The 17,880-nt window shown below is 34.3% G+C and overlaps 1 protein-coding gene across 4 annotated transcripts in view; it reads left to right on the forward strand.

Annotated features, from left to right (window-relative positions):
• LOC121410103 overlaps window positions 1-17,880 on the forward strand; it is a 54,935-nt gene that overhangs the window by 4,186 nt on the left and 32,869 nt on the right. For 3 of the 4 annotated variants that reach the window (XM_041601975.1, XM_041601974.1, XM_041601976.1), the window contains exons 3-22: window positions 121-193; window positions 888-998; window positions 2,241-2,365; window positions 4,229-4,415; window positions 4,852-5,029; window positions 5,893-6,072; window positions 7,025-7,137; window positions 8,014-8,139; window positions 8,577-8,659; window positions 9,056-9,167; window positions 9,502-9,647; window positions 9,967-10,237; window positions 11,206-11,303; window positions 11,501-11,599; window positions 12,032-12,169; window positions 12,322-12,436; window positions 12,955-13,071; window positions 13,312-13,512; window positions 14,103-14,300; window positions 16,951-17,088. In XM_041601975.1, coding sequence (XP_041457909.1) covers window positions 121-193; window positions 888-998; window positions 2,241-2,365; window positions 4,229-4,415; window positions 4,852-5,029; window positions 5,893-6,072; window positions 7,025-7,137; window positions 8,014-8,139; window positions 8,577-8,659; window positions 9,056-9,167; window positions 9,502-9,647; window positions 9,967-10,237; window positions 11,206-11,303; window positions 11,501-11,599; window positions 12,032-12,169; window positions 12,322-12,436; window positions 12,955-13,071; window positions 13,312-13,512; window positions 14,103-14,300; window positions 16,951-17,088 — 2,809 coding nt within the window. The remainder of the gene's footprint in view (window positions 1-120; window positions 194-887; window positions 999-2,240; window positions 2,366-4,228; window positions 4,416-4,851; window positions 5,030-5,892; window positions 6,073-7,024; window positions 7,138-8,013; window positions 8,140-8,576; window positions 8,660-9,055; window positions 9,168-9,501; window positions 9,648-9,966; window positions 10,238-11,205; window positions 11,304-11,500; window positions 11,600-12,031; window positions 12,170-12,321; window positions 12,437-12,954; window positions 13,072-13,311; window positions 13,513-14,102; window positions 14,301-16,950; window positions 17,089-17,880) is intronic. The other variant, XM_041601977.1, reaches the window with a different exon arrangement.

Below are 17,880 nucleotides of genomic sequence, written 5' to 3' on the forward strand. Positions count from 1 at the left end.
TAAGAATTCAGGTATTTACTATTAAACTTCATGCACTTAAATGAATGTAGACTATGATTGTGAAAAATGTAATCCATTTTCATCTATGGTTAAGTATTTTCTGTTATTCTGTTTGTTAAGCTCTGTGTCCCTTCCTAAAAGTGTGGATCATTTTAGAAAGCAGAGAGAGCAAGTCATCAAGAGAGCTATGGAGGTGGGTTGTAATTTACTTTTTGATTTCCAACCTGTTAATAACAATATGAAATTTCTGCAGGTTAAAGGGGGTGGGAATTTAAAGATTAATTATTGAGACCAGTGGTTTGAGATCATTTGATTCATAAGTCAAATAATCTTGTAATAAATTGATCAAACACATAATTTTTTTTTTCAAAATTAGCAACAAAACTCTTATAGGGGTTGGTGCAAGCAAATATTTGTAATCAATGCAAAATTCAGTTTCAAGTTCACAAGTGATAGATCAGTTTGAAGTAAAGCCTATCAACTTAATTTTGCTGATGTAAGAAGTTGATAAACAATCAATTGCAATTTTGCAATTAATGAAAAGACTTATAACTTGTAAATATCTGTAATGCGCTCAGAGACGTCGTTCCAATGTATTAAGCGCTATATAAATGCAAAATATTACTATAATTATTACCGGTATTTCAATTGCAAGTTTCTTGCATTACCCCCAATAGTGTCTGAAGGTGACTTAGTGACAAATACTAAATCATCAACTGCTTTATTGAATGATTTTCTCAAATTATATCTTTGTGAACAATATGGTCATCATATTTGATAAATGCACTGGTTCATATTTCAGGAAGAAAACTGTTTTGACTTAATAGTAGTACAGGAAATGCATTTTGCAGCAATGCATGTTTCTAATTTTTTTTTATTAATTTCAGGTCAGTGAAGCGCAGCCACTTGTTATTCAAGCAGATGTCATGAAAGAAGAAATGGAAAACTGTCAGAAGAGAGAGTTTTCAAAGGAGAACCTTTCACTTATTTTACATCAGGTAGGAAGAATTAAAAGTTTAAAACAACAATTAAGTCTATCATTTTAGAGATTGTGTAAAAATTATAAATAATAAGAAGTAGCAATAATAGTAAAAAATGCAATTTATTAGGTGCCATATCCATTTTGTAAGAGATGCTCAAGGCGCACAAGCGAAGGGGGAGCAAAACAAAATAACAAATATCAAAGAATCTTCATTGATAAAAAGAGTTATAGAGGTAAGTTTTTAGCTTAATCTGAAATGTTTTGACAAACTTGCAATCTGTTGCATCAAGAGTCAAATATTTGTGTATCAACATTAGATTAGGTAACTGATACCATACAGATTTACAAATGTATTGGATATGAATACCCATCGTCATGTTCAAGCAGTCGAGAAACACACATATTATAGCATGTGTCAGTTTTGAGGTCAGAAGGAATATGGGCATGACATCGAAATTAAGGTGAACTTTACAGTGGAAGAAGTCAGTGAGGTGTTGGGCCATCTCAACACAGTAGTCATGCGAAGCAATTGGAGAAATTTGTTTGCGGTTGAGAAGTTGATTTTACGCGAAATAAGAGAGCAGTGCTGTGTGGGCAGGCCACCAATGACACGCACACATCCTTCCCCCCCCCCCTTATACGAAAAATTTGCAAGAATAACCATCTTTTCTCTGGGGAAATATATGGAATTTATCCATACAATAATTTGTAGTAGTAGAGCATATATAAAAAGAAATTTAATTGTATTGAAGTGAAATATATTAATTTTCTTGATAAAGAAAGGTCCTGGGGACAATCTTTAAAAAAAAATAGGGAAAAATAATCACATAAGAATAATGTTTGTAAAGTTCTATTTGAATGTTGTGACAGGGGTTTGTATTATCTCTTGTGTGTAGCACAGACATGGTCTTTTTATACTCATTATTAATTGTAGATTGTATGTTTGGGTGAATGATTCTAGGATTTCTTTTAAGAATTAGCTTGATAATCACTGGAAGGATATTGCTTTTGTGTATGACTTTGAGTAATGGATTTTGTGTCTTGCCTCATGCAACTAATTGAAAGTGATATTGTGGAACATAGAGTTTATTCCCTTGGACAGAAGAATAGGCATATAGTCCTACAAGCATTGTTGGATAAAAGTAAAAGTAAGTTAACAGCTTGTAGGAAGGGGCAATCATGGTTTCTAAGATCATTAAAATACATGTGTAAATCTGAACAAATGAAAGACTGTACTATCTATTATCTTACTTTTCAGTTCTTTTGTGATAAGATTCAGCAACTAGTCCAATGTAAACACATGCATATGTTAAGATGGAAGCGGTTCTGTGAGCACACCAGCACTCTTGAAGCACTCTATCCACACTATCAAAATCAACTTGGGTAAGATTCAGTCTTTTTCTCCCTTCAAGATTAAAATTTACTTTCATCTTGTACTCAATGGTGCACCTTTTTTATTCATTTAGATTTAATAAGTAAATTGAATGGGTCATTAATCTTTACACCTAAAATTCACCAATTTAATGAAAGTCCTTGTCATGAACACATCAGTATTATGTGTGTGTTTTTTTATGTATATTTTTAAAAAGTATCTTCTTTCCAATGATTTAATGCCATTTTCAATGTGGTGAATGTTTACACCGGGATAGTGAGGAGGTAATCTTTGCTCTGTAAATTTGATATGTGTCAAGATAAGATATGAAGGCATCCAGATATTAATGAAACCACAATTATCAAAGAATTGCCATAAACAAGGTAAAGTTCATTGCAAGTTTTTTCTTCAAAAGTTAACATGATAATTGTTTATCAAACACTTCTTAGTACATATTGTCATGTTATTTTAATTGAAAAGGTATTTTCCAATGAAGCTTTACTTCAACTCATGATGATTATTCATCATTAACATTTGAATTCATTCATTGCATTCATCCTTACTTTGGCACAAATCAAATTTTACAACACAACAAAGAATCCATTCTCCAAATGTAAACATATGGTATAAAGTTATTCTGGATAAGATACTCTCAGGATATATGCGATATTTGTGTTCTGGACAGGTTTTTTTTTTATAAACTTGGTTATTTTTTAGTTGTAAATTTTTGGTACCTGTATAGATATCTCTTTTTTACTGTCTTTTTAAGTTTTTCTCTCTCTCTCGTTTTTGCCTTCCTCATTCACTTTACATGAATGATTACTTTTTATAATGTCCTTGTTGACAGCGTGATGCTGGAAGGAACCCCTATATATCCCAGGCTATTTTGAAATTGCATAGCCAGGGGGGTGGGGAGGCTTCTGCCCCCCCCCCCCCACCACAGATCTTGATTGTTGATTGCACGATTGTGATGAAAATTGGCATGTGCATCATCCATGACATAACCCAAATTTGATAGTTAATTGCTCGAAAATTATGCACATTATAAGTAATTATGCTATTTAATTCATGAAATAATGATTTGGTTGTAGATATAGCTCATAACTAGTAAATTTCGGTTTGGACACTTTTTTTAGGTTTCCCTAAAATGTATGTTAAAAAGAAATAAAATATATAAATACATTTTTGTTCTAATGTATTTTATTTTTATATTTTTTATGTATTTCTTTTGTTTTTCTAATTTCATTTTTAAATGGAAATTATTGGCCACATTATTTTAGTCATAAATTATATCAAATCAATTGATTTTAGTCAGTAAAAGAAAAAAATATGATGCCTTTATTATTTTTTTTGCTACTGTTTTCATTGGATTTGTGCATGAAATCATGTTTTTGAGCAATTTTGGTCTGACACGCACTTATGTCATGTTGCATAATTTGGAATCATGTACCCCTGTGTCGGGAAGTTGATCTTAAAAGTTATTGAGACTGAAGGAAAAAGTCATGAAATGTTGCGATGTGATCTTTTTGCCTGACAGATTTTTAAATGAAAAACGTTTGATCTAGGCTTTCCCCAACATCCCTCAACAAATGTTAACTGAAGTCTCATTTACAAGGATTATTAGGCAATGATTAGCATTAGAGGCACTATTTCTCTTGTCTTCACTCATTGGGGAAACATTAATTGTATCATCATAGTTGTGCTTTTGTCTCACTATTGACTAGATTAAAAACAAGAAAATATAACAAAATATATTTGTGTAGTTCTTAAGAAAATGGAGTTGTCAAAGCAAGGATTGCTCCTATCATTGACAAAGCATATTGACATGTTCACCTAAGAGATACAACTTTGATCTTATTGTTTATCCATGGTAGAATGATTATGTCTGAGTACAGCGATGCCATTGCACGAGCCAAGAGATTATCTGTCGCCAATGAAGCGCTGGTAATGGGGAAACCACTAGTTACTGAGAGCCTTGTTACTTTGGAAGATATGCAGATCTATACACGATGGCTTGTTTCTTACTATCACTCAGTTAAACGTATACATGCATTCCTGAAGGTGAGCTTTTACTGAAGACATTCAACCACTATTAATTCCATAATTTGTCTATTCATTTTACCGGGTGTTCGTAATTTCCACTAGTTCAAATAATTGCAGAAACTTGTAAAATGAAATCGACAACTTAAGAATGAATTGAATCATAACGATGGGTTAAGGGACATCCATATTTGAAATTCTATAATTTCCTTCCGGATGAGGAATCCCTTTGAAAAAATTGAATAAAATTGTAAGAAAGAAAAATTCCATCATCAATCACTTTCATTTGAGATTTGGTATAAAAGTGTCCTTTTATATGAAAGATTAAGTATTAAAAATATTACAATATCTTACCAATTCTTCTACTGATAATCACGAATGCACTTATACATATCATCATTAGTAACTCAATGTCATTTCTCCTTTCTCTTTTACTGTGTTCCTTATATTAAACTAGATAATTGAATGGATAGCTGTAGCTCACAAACATGAAATCTCACCAGATGAATTAGATGAATCTGATCAGATGATCAAAAGTGACCATCATACTGACCAGAAGAATCAAGGTCCACAAACTCCTAAAGCCATCAATAGACCTGGAAGATGGTCTATCTTTGATGGTAGACTTTCTATGGGTAAGTATGAAGTTTGAATAATATTCCTTGTCTGTCCATGTAATATCACCATCCACCACTTGTCATCTTGTTAATTTGAATTGAATAAGACATGATAAATAGATTACTTAGGCCCGTATTCACAAAGGTGGTTTTGAAAACCCATGGTTGAGTCCATGGTTTATGCAGATTTCCTGTATAAATACGCTTATTTCACCGCGTATGATGAACAATGTTCAATGCTGATGCTCGCTTTTGCCACAGTGCGCCTGTTGCGGTAGTTATCTACGCTATTTTATTCATGAGTCCACTGTTTTGAATAATGAGTCCACTCTTCAAACAGTGGACTCATGAATAAAATAGCGTATCTAACCATGGTAACAGGCGTCAATTTGGCGCACTGTGACAAAAGCGCGCATCAGCATTGGACATTTTTTATACACGCGCCAGATATGAGCTAAATTAAGCGTAATTTATACAGAAAATCTGCATAAACCATGGATTCAACTGTGGGTTTTCAAAACCACCTTTGTGAATTCGGGCCTTACTGTTTCATGGTATTGTGTGGATATTTCAACTAATCTTTGTAGTATCCATGTGAGACTGCTTTTTTCAACTTGTTTTTGTTCCAATGGTGGATGCATGTCCTACTTTCAATGACTGGCCCATAATCACTATGGTTTTGTAGCAACATATATGATAGTTATCATCATCATGATCATCCTTGTGTCATATCCTACTGCCTTATTGTATGTTTATTGTTTCTTTTGATCCAGAAGATTACAAAAAAAGCATCAGAGCAGACCGATTTATCATAGAACCCTGATCATTGTTTTCATTGCTAACTCCTTGATGTTTAGATCCTACCTGATTTTTCTTTGTAGGTGAAGTATCTGTAGCTCCCTCTCCTGGTCAGACATCTATGTTAGAAAGTATAAAGGAGAGAAATGACAGCGGTGGGATAGATGATGTAGGTGGATCACTCCTATCATCATCTGTTAATGTCATGAGTACTAATACCATCACCAATACTCCACAGGGAGCTGCAGCAGCTGCTGCGGCAGGTACATTCATTCATTTCATCTCAGATTCATACTTATAGATTATAATTCTACCCTCACTGGGCAATTTATATGGTTTTTGTCATGCCTACATAGCAGAGCGAAACTCTTAAGCGCTGCCTCTCCAACAGCGATGCCATCATAACATTGAAATTTTAACCAAGGTTAATTTTTTTTTTAATGTTGTTATAACTTAGAAAGTATATGGACCTAGGTCATGAAAATTAGACATAGGGGTATTCAAGTATCACTGAATGACTTGCACCAGTTTCAGGTCACATGACCAATGTTAAAGGCAAAGGTTTCAAAAAGGTTCAGTTTACTTTGACTATGTTGTGGCACAAAAATTGAAAAACTTAACCAAAGTTAACTTTTTAAAGGGTATTATAACTTAAAAAATCAATAGATTTATTGCATAAAACTTGGACATAAGGGTAATCAAGTATCACTCATCATTTTGCACAAGTTTCAGGTCATGTGATTAAGGTCAAATGTCATTTATTGTCAATGAGCTCAGTATGAAATGTGTTCTTGTGAATAATGACAAGTCATATTAATTGTAATAAAGTCGGCACTGCTGCTATATTGAATCACAAAGTGCAAGTGAGGCTTGCAAGAGGCGTTCGGCTTGTTCAACTAAGATCTTCTTATTTTGTGACGGAGTTGATAAGGGTAGGGTTTTGACTTGAAATTTGTAAATTATTTGTGTCATCCATGTACACTTTCATTCAAGTTTCACACCTCAATTATTGATTACTTGCAAACTACATTGTACTATAATGATTAGTCTTTCATTAAATGATTGATTATAAATAATGTATCAATAAAAATCTTTTCTTTGGTTGATATGTCACACTAATGGTATCTTATTCTTCATTATGTGTTATTTGCATGTATGATGTGTTTTATTTTGTTCAAAGGCTCAAATAGTTAATGTTTGTTGATCTCATGTTAGGTGGAGGACCAGCATCTAATAGTGCTACAATGGGGATTCCATGTCATCTGCTAAATCTAGAGGATTTTAAACCTGTCCTTGAGTTTCTCATGGCATGCTATTCAGTACACATGGTAAGAATACTAGGTTAAAATGATTACTTCTTGAAGAAAATAGTTAAGCAAATAACAATATCTGATTATCAATCAGTTGCCGTATTCCGAATCCGTGGGGTAAATCTTATGTGATGCAGGTCTGGGCCAAGTCAACTTATATCAACTAAGATTTAAATTCTTAGATCTTGTGGAGCATTGTGGCCCAGTGGATTAGTCTCCGGACTTTAAACAGAGGGTTGTGGTTTCGAATCCCAGCCATGGCATTCTTTCCTTCAGCAAGATTATTATCCACATTGTGCTGCACTCAACCCAGGTGAGATGAATGGGTACCCAATAAGATTTTTCCTTGAACGCTTTAGTGCCTGTTAATATGGCGGCTTAGCTACAGCCTGGGTAATAATATGTTACCAAGTACAAAGCGTAGTTGAGTATATGCACATAGTGACTGCGCTATATAATTGGACATATTATTATTAAGTCGTTTAGTTCATGATTTATCACATATTGGTAATTCAACTGTGTCACAATTTAATAATAGAATTTAATTAATGGTGACTTTTGTTGCACACTGCATGATCCCGCCGTGTAAAAGAAACAAACACATTTTCTATAGATAGGGTAATAAGCCAGATTTGTAGCGATATCAGTCCATAAATGGTATTTTGTAAGGCATGAGAAGCCCCTCTAATTAGAAATTATGCTATACCTTAAAAAACTGCATCCAAAAAATATTGGTCAATATACTTGTTAATGCTTACAATGTAAGCATTAACAAGTATATTGACCAATATTTACATGTATCATTTGTTTTAATAAACATATGTAATCTGGACATGTTTAGATATCAGTCTACATGATGTGATAATTTAATTAATTTATTCTTTTTTTCTTTAGAATCTTGATGACATGGAGAGTGGATCTGATGAGATGGAGCTCATATCCATCGTCACTCGCAAGTTTAAGTCAAACTTTACAAGACAAGAGCAACAGAAAACTTTCCCAACCTATGACAAGTTAGAGGCAAGTATGAAGTGTATTGCTATGACTTTTTAATGTGCAAGAATTGTGTAAGGCAGAAAATTTGCTATAACCCAAGACAGATTGATACAGTTTAATAGGTATTTCATAAATGTGAGAGAAAAATGAATGAAAAATTAGTAGAGACTGCCTCAGTTTCCAGTCCTCCCTTGCCACTCTAGCTATACTGATATCATTGTATTTAAATGAAATTAATTTTATGCATTAAACACAGTAACTGTTTGATTATAGCTTAGATTTTGCTTTTGTCACTATGTTTTTGTATACCGGTTATTCATTATTTCTTTATAATCGTGATGGAAGAAAAGTGATGGAAAAATTACTTTACTCCAAACAGGTTTCCAACATTTATCCCCCACATGCATAACAGTATTTAATCCTACCAAATATGATACTAGTATATAACAATCTCTTTGCAGACTGGCAATGAATCTTGGGGAGCAGATACATCATCACATGCCTTACTCAAGGAAAGCAACTGGACACAGTTTATCAAGCTCAAGTATGAAAGTATTTATATTTCCACAAATTAATGTCATGGTTTTTCGTAAAGTGAAGAGGGTTGTGGTCTTTCATGTAAATTTCTCAATTGACTGCTAAAACTACATACATACTAGTGAGATTTTTATCTTGAGAAATGATTATATTTGTTGATTTTTAAGCAAGTAATTATTGTGGGGATATATTACACATAGTTTGATAAGATATGATGAATAAATGATAATGATAAATTCTACATGTACTTATTATAGCACTTTGTTTGATATAATAAAATTGTATTTTTGTGTAAAATTCACCTTTATTACATTGTTTACAATATCACATTTCATTTGCTTATTCAGCTACAGACTTTTGAAAATTAAATTTCATGTAAAAAATTTTATAATGCATTTGATAGGCCTGAGAAAGATCCCAAGCAAGAAAAGATGATGATGAAATTAAGACAGAGGAATAGTATTGATGAACTACTTAGAGCTCAATCACGTTTCATCTCAGTTACAGACTTTGTGGTAAGATGGTTTGATATTTTGTCACCAGTTTGATAAAATCATTTTTGCAAATTATTGATATTGCACACTTCAATACACCACTGTTATGTTTATATTTGTAAGACCCATTCATGATTTATTTATGATCTTAAAATTGTTTTTACCGTTTGCCTACTTTAATTTTCACTAAAATATTGAGGCCATTTTACCACTTTTAGATGTACTTTATAAATTTTTATTCCTTTTGTGAATATTCGAACTGTATTTGTTGATATGGATTTAATACATCATCCATGCCAAAGGCATTACAAGTTACTGCTTTAACAAGTTAATGATATTGCCCTATTTATTACAGAAAGTGATGGATACCCTTCGAGCCCATGCTGTATCAGTAAGAGAACCACCAAACTACCAGTCAGCATCTGTAACATCACACAGGACAGCTTATAATACTAATACAATATGGAGGAAGATCTATTGTAACCCAGAGCTGTTTGAAATGTAAATACTTTTCCAATGATCTCTTTAACAAATTAAATGTTGTTTATATCAAGATCCATCATCTGTTGAATGAAATTGTTCATGACAAATTGTTACTATCTCTCTCTTACCTTTCTATTTTCCACTCTGTCTCATTTTAATCTCTCACAATTTCTATCATTCTACCATTTCTTCTGGACAAATCACATGGTGAAAAATAAGTCTTCACTACCAAAATAAAATTGTTTTGTTATAAATAAGGTTTATCTATGTATTATTCAGACAAAATTTTTCTTGTTAAATTTCAATTTGGAAAGTTTTTTGTTGTTGTTTGTACCAGTACGGGGCAAGAGGAAGACATGGCTGTGACAGAGTTTGAGGAAAAGGATGTTAACACTATGACCTATGGTACAGGTTCACGTGCTGGTAGTGCTACATCTCGTAGACGTAAGAAGAAAGGTGAAGAGAATGAGTTTACATTTGCTGATGCATTACAGAAGCTTGGTCTTGAAGATGATAGTAGTAGTCAACAGGATCCTACCATGGTACAAGGAGGCTATCTCTCATATCTATATCTTCGTCATCTTAGAATCAGAGATCTACAAAGGACTGTAAGTACTATCATTGGCATTGTACAAGTATTTTCAATCAGTCATATTTTGATTATCAATAAATGTCAAGAGATAAGACATGATAAATTTTTCAATTCAATCAATTGCTGTTAACAATCAATTTGTGTTAACAAGTACAACTCAATCAAAATCTGAATCAATAATCTGAAATTTGTGTGGTATCTTTTGATAATATGACTATTAGAAAAAAATGACTCAAAATTAAGATGAGACAAAGATACTACAAGGGGAAAATCGGACAGTACATTGACCGCGTAATGAAACGCTTGGGAAGAGCGCCCCACAGCGTTGAGTAAGTAACAACCTTTTTTTACCTTTGCGTATCGCAAGATGGTTGTGTACAAAACATATGAGAGAAATGGTGAAGGGTTGAAGGGATAGACTATTTTTACATTTCAAATTTTTTTTTCTTCAATATTTTCCCCCTTACATTTGAGATGAATATATTTCAGATGTTTCTTGGTAAGAAAATGTGGAAATATTTTCACGAGCCACCCTTGAGCCCTCTCCAAACTCCTCTCTCTCATTTCCCCCATATGTTTTATACACAGTCGCGTGCCGATATGCGAAGGTTTACTTACTTAACGCTGTTGGGCGCCCTTTCCCATAAGCATTTATCGAGCGTTTCAAAAATCGCCGAAGTGTCCGATCTTCCCCTTGTAGTATCTTTGGATGAGATAATTCAAAGGCCCTGAGAGGTTCATCTCTAATCATGTTCTCATCACAGTGATTCATGTATTCAGGTGACAAAACATAATTGCTCTGAATTTTTGGAAGACTTTGTGTTATATTTTGGTTTCAGAAGAACATAAATATAGAATTTGGGTTCTGGTTAGGTTTGGGGTCAGGTTTCTTAAGAGTAATGTAAGATTAATTAACTGTGAAGCAATTGTCATAGAACCCTCTAATGTATTCACTGATAATATATTTGTATTGCTTTATTACAGTGCCTGAGTGTGTTGAACTATTTCCGTTCCATAGAAAGAACCCTCACCATCAATGATGAAGGTCTGTCTCTAGAGGGTGACACACAGAAGAGGTTTAGGTGAGTATAATTCATAGAGATATATATATAATAATGCTAGAGGGTGTACTACGTCAAATCTTATTACGCGGAGACCGGCCGCCATTACTCGATAGGTCTTTGCAGCCTGCCATGCACATAGTACTTATGGGGCATTTTATAATCTTGTCAGTTATAGTAGGGTTTCTGATTTATTTCCAATTTTATTTTCAACTCAGTCATCAGAACCACAGACAAGGTACACCAGAAGCAGGCATGGGAGGAGGAGGTGGACTTGGTAACCATGGTTACCTGCATAACACACCGGCAGAATTCAAGTGAGTTAACTCTCATTTCTACAGTTTAACTAATGATAATATTGACATTTTCCCAGGGTAGCTAATCTTTTTACAAAACTGCTCTACCAGCAAGCTATGCATAACATAGTTGTTTTTATTACACTTCTCCAATGTAAATACTGTGCATTTAGCAAGAAGGTAGAATATCCAAGTCTTATGGATGTGATTCTTTAGATTAAGTAAATCTAGGTAAATAGTATTAGTTCATCCGTATTGCCTCAAGTATGTCTGTAATGGTCTGGAATGAAATTCAAGCTAAACTTATAGAACTGTTTTTAATATTTTCTGTTGTGATTTTATTGCTAGGCGCTCTAGCATTTGCATACTGTATGAGACATAACTAAGCCTACTCAAATACTATCTGAATATGTCTCAAAGAGCTTACTCATTGAGTATTTCCTTTTTCTTCAGGTTGTCAGAATCTGAGTTCATGGAATTTTCTGATATTGAGAACCATGATGATTTCTATACCATTGATGAAGGAAGGGTACATGTACAGGATCAAAGAGGTTATTATATCATCTATCACAAGGCCAAGGAAGATATGAAGTAAGTAATTCATCAACTGACTTCTAAATCCTTTGAGCTTTAGAACAGTGCTTCTTTAATTATTGACTAAAATTAAAACTCATTTTTTAACATCTGTGGTGTTTATGATAAATCTGTTGAAATTCAAGTTTATTGAATGTATTATTTGACAGGAACTTAGAGACTGATCTCCTGCTGATAGCAACACATTTTATTGAGAAAGATCGTGAAAACAGGACTAAGAAAGACGGACCAGCAATGTCACGTATTAGCTCATCAAGACGACAGGTAGTTACCTCTTGTCTTCTTTCTTATTATTAGCATCAAGGTCTTTTTATACGATTGAGGGTAATCACAGCTGTGGCTACTGATGATTTGTGACTAATTACAATATTTGCGTACATTAGGGAACCTATTCCAATATTGACCAGCTTATTCATCAGTTTGTTTAGTGATGAGTTTATTTATTTAGATTCTATCAGTAACTTTTATCAAACTATGCATGGGTCTCAATAATCCAAGTTTTTTTTTATCTTATTATTTTTTTATTATTTTGTATGCCAAAGTTTGTTTGCCAACTTTTAAATTCTAATATTTGGTTTATAGATATTTCCTATATAATGTTAAGTAACAGTCTCTATTCTGATTGATATTTTACTGAATAGGAGGAAGACATATTTCCAGAAACAGTTTGATTGTTTATGTACAAGGTTGAGCTGAAGGGTTAAATTTGTCATATGTTTGTATTTAAGATGAAGTATATAATTTCTTTTAAACATATTTTTAATTTTCTCACTTTTTGTCAGAACCACGGTGATGATAGTGTAGATATCCCTAGCTATGGTCATTCTCTTGTTGATCGTCATGCTATTCTCCTTGATCTATGGACCAATGAAGCAGAGTTCTTAGAAAATAAGAGACAGGTAAATTGGCCGTTGCTTTACTACAATCAATTGAACAATTGGCATTTCTGTGAATCTTTGGTGCTTATTGTATAGAAGTTTCAATCACTTATATTCATTTTGTTGGAGAATGTTCATTGTACAAAAATACCAATTATATTGGTTTCAATGAGAAATCAAGATATCTTATGTACCATGATTAATATATTTTCTCTGAATTATTCTGTAATTTTTATATATTTCTGTTTTCCATGTGAATAGCTTCTTGATGTGTACCTTGAAGCCTACCACAATGTATTTGATATGCATGAGAAGAGAGCCCTCGCTCAGGAGATGACAAACATCATTCACAAGCGTCCTCGCTTTGATTTTAAGAGAGATTACTTTGTGCATACGTACAAGATGGAGTCTCGGTGTCTAAAACTTCATTGTGGAGTTATCAAGTCTGTCTCTGATAAACAGGTACTCTGAAATCCTTTGTATTTTTATCTCATTGATAGAGCTGGGCCCTGTTACATGAAGTCACTATTGTGGTATCTTTGCCACCCAATGCTAACTTTGATGAAATCCTTGATTTTGATTGGCTGTTTAGCACTGTTACTATGACGGTTATAATTATGAATTACCATAATTATACATTGTATGTGACAGGGCCCTAAATAAAGCAAATCTCCTTTTACCATGAAAAATAATAGTTTGTATGGCTCACTGATGAAATATCACAGGCTTTTATCATATGACAATACATGTAGGTATAGTAACAGAGTAGTTGATGTGAACATTTCTTGCAGTGTAGAAATACAATAGAAACATTTTTGTCTTCCAGAAGCTACATGTAGGGTTACACACAAAACACATAAATGAAGTATATGGTGTATTTTTAAACCTTTATATCACAGCCTTTATGTGAAATAGTAAGATGAAGATCCTTTTAATGAAACTGCCTGATATATGCATAAATTTTAAAGAAGGCAAAATGCTTGGAAAATCAATAAAAATACAACTAAATAATAATTTTGTATCAAGTTGTTTTATTTTGTTTCTCTCTGTAGATTGAGAGTCAGCGTGAGTACATCAAGCGCATTACAAGAGAAGGGAACAAGTTTGGTCTTCCTCATGCCATTGTTCAAAAACAGCCAATTTCAATCAATCTCAGCCGTCCTGCCCTCAAACATGTCTTCCTACTAGAGTTTCACCCGTCCCTAGCTCTCATTAGTCGCATCCCTCAGGCTGTTAAGTATGCTTGCAACGTGAGTAAGACAAAATTCATATCTCAATGTCGATCACAAATTCTAAGTTTCTGTGATAAATTCTCTCTCAGCTATAAAACGAATGCAAGTTTTTTAGTGGCATTTAATTAGCCAGTATAAGTAACTGTTAGTAAGTATTGAAAGAAACTGGACATAATGACTTGTATTCTGAAGTCAGGTTTAACTTAGACCATGGTCTTACTCTGTGCTAAAATTAGTGTTGTTATCTAGAAAAAAAATCCCGGTCCGAAACCGTCCCGGCAACTTCAAAATTTCCTTATCGGGATCCCGGCTCGTCCCGAATCCCGAAACATATCTCCACGCACAAATGCAATGCAAAAGTGTATACCTACATTTCCAGCCTTAAACACTGCGCACTGGCGGTGCACCAGACAGTCAAAGCATAGAACTATTAACTGTTAGCTCCATGGTCAAAGTGTGCATGCCACCACCGCAAATTGTAAACATTCACTCAAAACGGGGGGTAAATAATGATGAGACAGTCAAAGCGTGCCACCACCGCAAACTGTAAACATTAATGGCCACTGACATGACCCGAATTATGTTTGAGTCGACCCAGCTGCTGATCTGACAGTCCAATAACACACATGTCGGTGCCACTGATCTGTGGTCGGTGCGCACGTGGTTGACAGTTATAAGCAAATTGCGTAATGTCTTGTCAGTGCGCCTGTGGCCCTAGCTAGCCCGGAATATGGATTAACTTTCAGTTTCACTCTCTCTCCCTCTCTCGTAACTCTGAACAGTATGATATCACCAAGGAGATATCTCCTTGATATCACTACTACTGAGAAAAGTGAATACTATCTTATCAGAGAAGCTTATTTGGAAATTTACACAAGATTAGTCCCGGCGGCCGGCACTTCGCATCAAAACAACAAACTCATTTTTTTCTTTAATCATGAATTACTTTCGATCGAGAAAACATTTGAATAGATACTCAGACTATTCACAGTAAAAAAAAATATTTTGAACAACTATTTAAATATTAAGAAACATTGTTTAAGCCAGTCAATATACAACTATTTTTAAACTATTAAACCAATAGAATTTTTTTTAAACTTTAAACAGTTTGTTTTTAAATATTTTTTGCAATTTCCAACGATATCATTTAAAACTGTTAATATCATTGATAATTTGTTTGATGCATTTAACAACATGTTTTTACAACATATAGGGTATGATATGACTTTCAAAACAATGTTGTTTCAACGTTTAAACAACGCCACTTTAAACATCGCCAATTCTAACAGCGTTTTGGTACAATTTTATAATTCAAGTCGAAATATATCTAGGAGAAATGATTTGACCATAGAGCTATTAACAGCTCCATGATTTGACCGACTAGTTTGCAATTGTAAACATCAAGTCAACAGATGACAGATGGTCCCCAGTCGTGAACGACCAAGCACTTCCCGTAACCCCCCCCCCTCTTCTCTCTCTCTCTCCCGGCTCTAACCAGCTGAAACATGATGCGCATTCGTCTAGTTGTTATTTGCAAACCCTTTCGCAAAAAAATACCCCAACAAATACAATCATCACAAAATTAATGGCGACTTTTTTTAAATGACTAAATTTGCAATACTCATAGATCATCATCGTCAATTGTTAGTAAATTATTTCATGATAAATTCACTAGACCATACATATCGTAGCAGATTCAACTCGAAAGTATGGGGTAAATGAATGACTCAGTAAAACGAACTGAGGTGAAAGAGGTCTGCACATGAGACTATACAGTAGACGATTGTTGTCTGCGTAGATCTCTCGGAGCCGTGTGCAAAGCTAGATTGCGTGCATGCTCATGCGATCGACGAGTACAGATAGCTATGTAATTGCGTAATATTTCGAGGTGCATGTGCACACAGCCAGTTGAAACTAAATTGTTCTCTCGTATTTCGTAAGTACAATTACTAATTAGGGAAATATTACAACATGAATTTGGCCATTATTGATTTTATTTTCCTGCCGGGATACGGTCTAAGTTGATTGATCCCGGAACCGTCTCGGAGCCTCAGACTGCCGGGAATTCATCCCGATCCCGGACCGACTGACAACACTAGCTAAAATTATTTGAAGCCAAAAGTGTCAAAATTTTTATTAAGTCGTATGTTTGCTATGTTTACTGTGCTCTTTCCTGTTTCATCGATGGTGAAGACAATCATCTATTTATACTTCCTGAAAGTGTGAAAAGCCAAAAAAGTAATTGTGTCTTAAAAAAGAAAAAAATAATTTTTTTATCTGAAGGAGTAATTCTTCTTTAACTTTCAAAATTTGCATTTGTAAAGTTGAATAAAAGACAGGATTCAAGAGTTTCTTTGCTTACCATTTTTTGCAGACCGCGTGGAAGTTTCACTGATATTTCAGTGTGCACATCTTTGACCTCAGTTCAAACCTTGTTTTATTGATATTTTATTAAGCTCTTGCTGAAATTCTTCAGCATTCAATCAAGTTCTTGTGTGGCTTATTGTTGACAAGTAAAATATAAAGGTTAGGACATGCTTTTTCAAGCTCAATGAAAATCTCAAAATTCATATTTTACGACTTTTTGTTGGTTTTCGACTGACTAGTCAGATATAGAGTTTCTTCTGATTTATAAAAAAGTAAGTTTGATTGTTACTCTTCCCATCAGGAACTCTATCATTGCCATGAACCTTCAACTGAATCTGAAGCTATTGCGATGGAGAAGAAATTATGGGAGACTGTTCAGAAGGAATGGGATGAGATGAAACCTATTGGACATAGCTTCAATGCTCAAGTACAGAAAGATGTGAGTAGTGGACCATTTAATATGAATATGGGATGATGATACAACTGGTAATGACACTAGTGATGATGTCTTAATGAAAATAATTGTGTTATGATGATGGTAGTTGATAATGATAAAATAGATACCGTAAGTAACGGTGTATTAACCGCACCTTTTTCTCGGCAGGGTAGAAGCAAAAGTCGGGGGTGCGGTTTATACACGGTGACGGGTCTGAGCCAGCCCGCCGTAACCCCTCCCGTACATGTACGATGTCTGCCAGTTCACAACACATCGAGTGGCCGGGTGTAGCCGCCCAGGCAATGTCGTTTAGAGGGGTATGAGCCACGGGTATTGGGAAGCGATTATTGCAATATTAATTAAATGTTGTCCATAACAAACGCACCCACCTTCATGACACTAATTTTGACTTTATTCTCGATTCAAAGTAGTGAAGTTCCCTGGCTAATTTAAAAGAGACGCCAAGCATACTCGGTAAAATTTTGTCACCGCTTAGCGAGAGTTGAGTGAGCTTAAGAGATTTTCGATTGCGTTGTATGTGGTTATAGTGCGACTTAAGCTGGCGCTATTCAAAGTCCCGTTTCGCGCCAGCTTGTTTTTTTTCCTTCCTGTTTGCTTTTCATAAGATACCATGTAAACCACGCACGAGAGAGACGGCACGAAGCAGTAAAAAACAACTGGAAAAAATGCCAATTTCTTTGTTTCTTGAATCTTCCTATAATCCCGTATCCAAAATTCATGCTAAGACATCAAATTTCTGAAAGTGATTGTGAGATTGTGACGCAAGAAATGTGA

This window comes from Lytechinus variegatus, chromosome 3 (genome assembly GCF_018143015.1).
Source record: "Lytechinus variegatus isolate NC3 chromosome 3, Lvar_3.0, whole genome shotgun sequence".
Classification (NCBI taxonomy): domain Eukaryota; kingdom Metazoa; phylum Echinodermata; class Echinoidea; order Temnopleuroida; family Toxopneustidae; genus Lytechinus; species Lytechinus variegatus.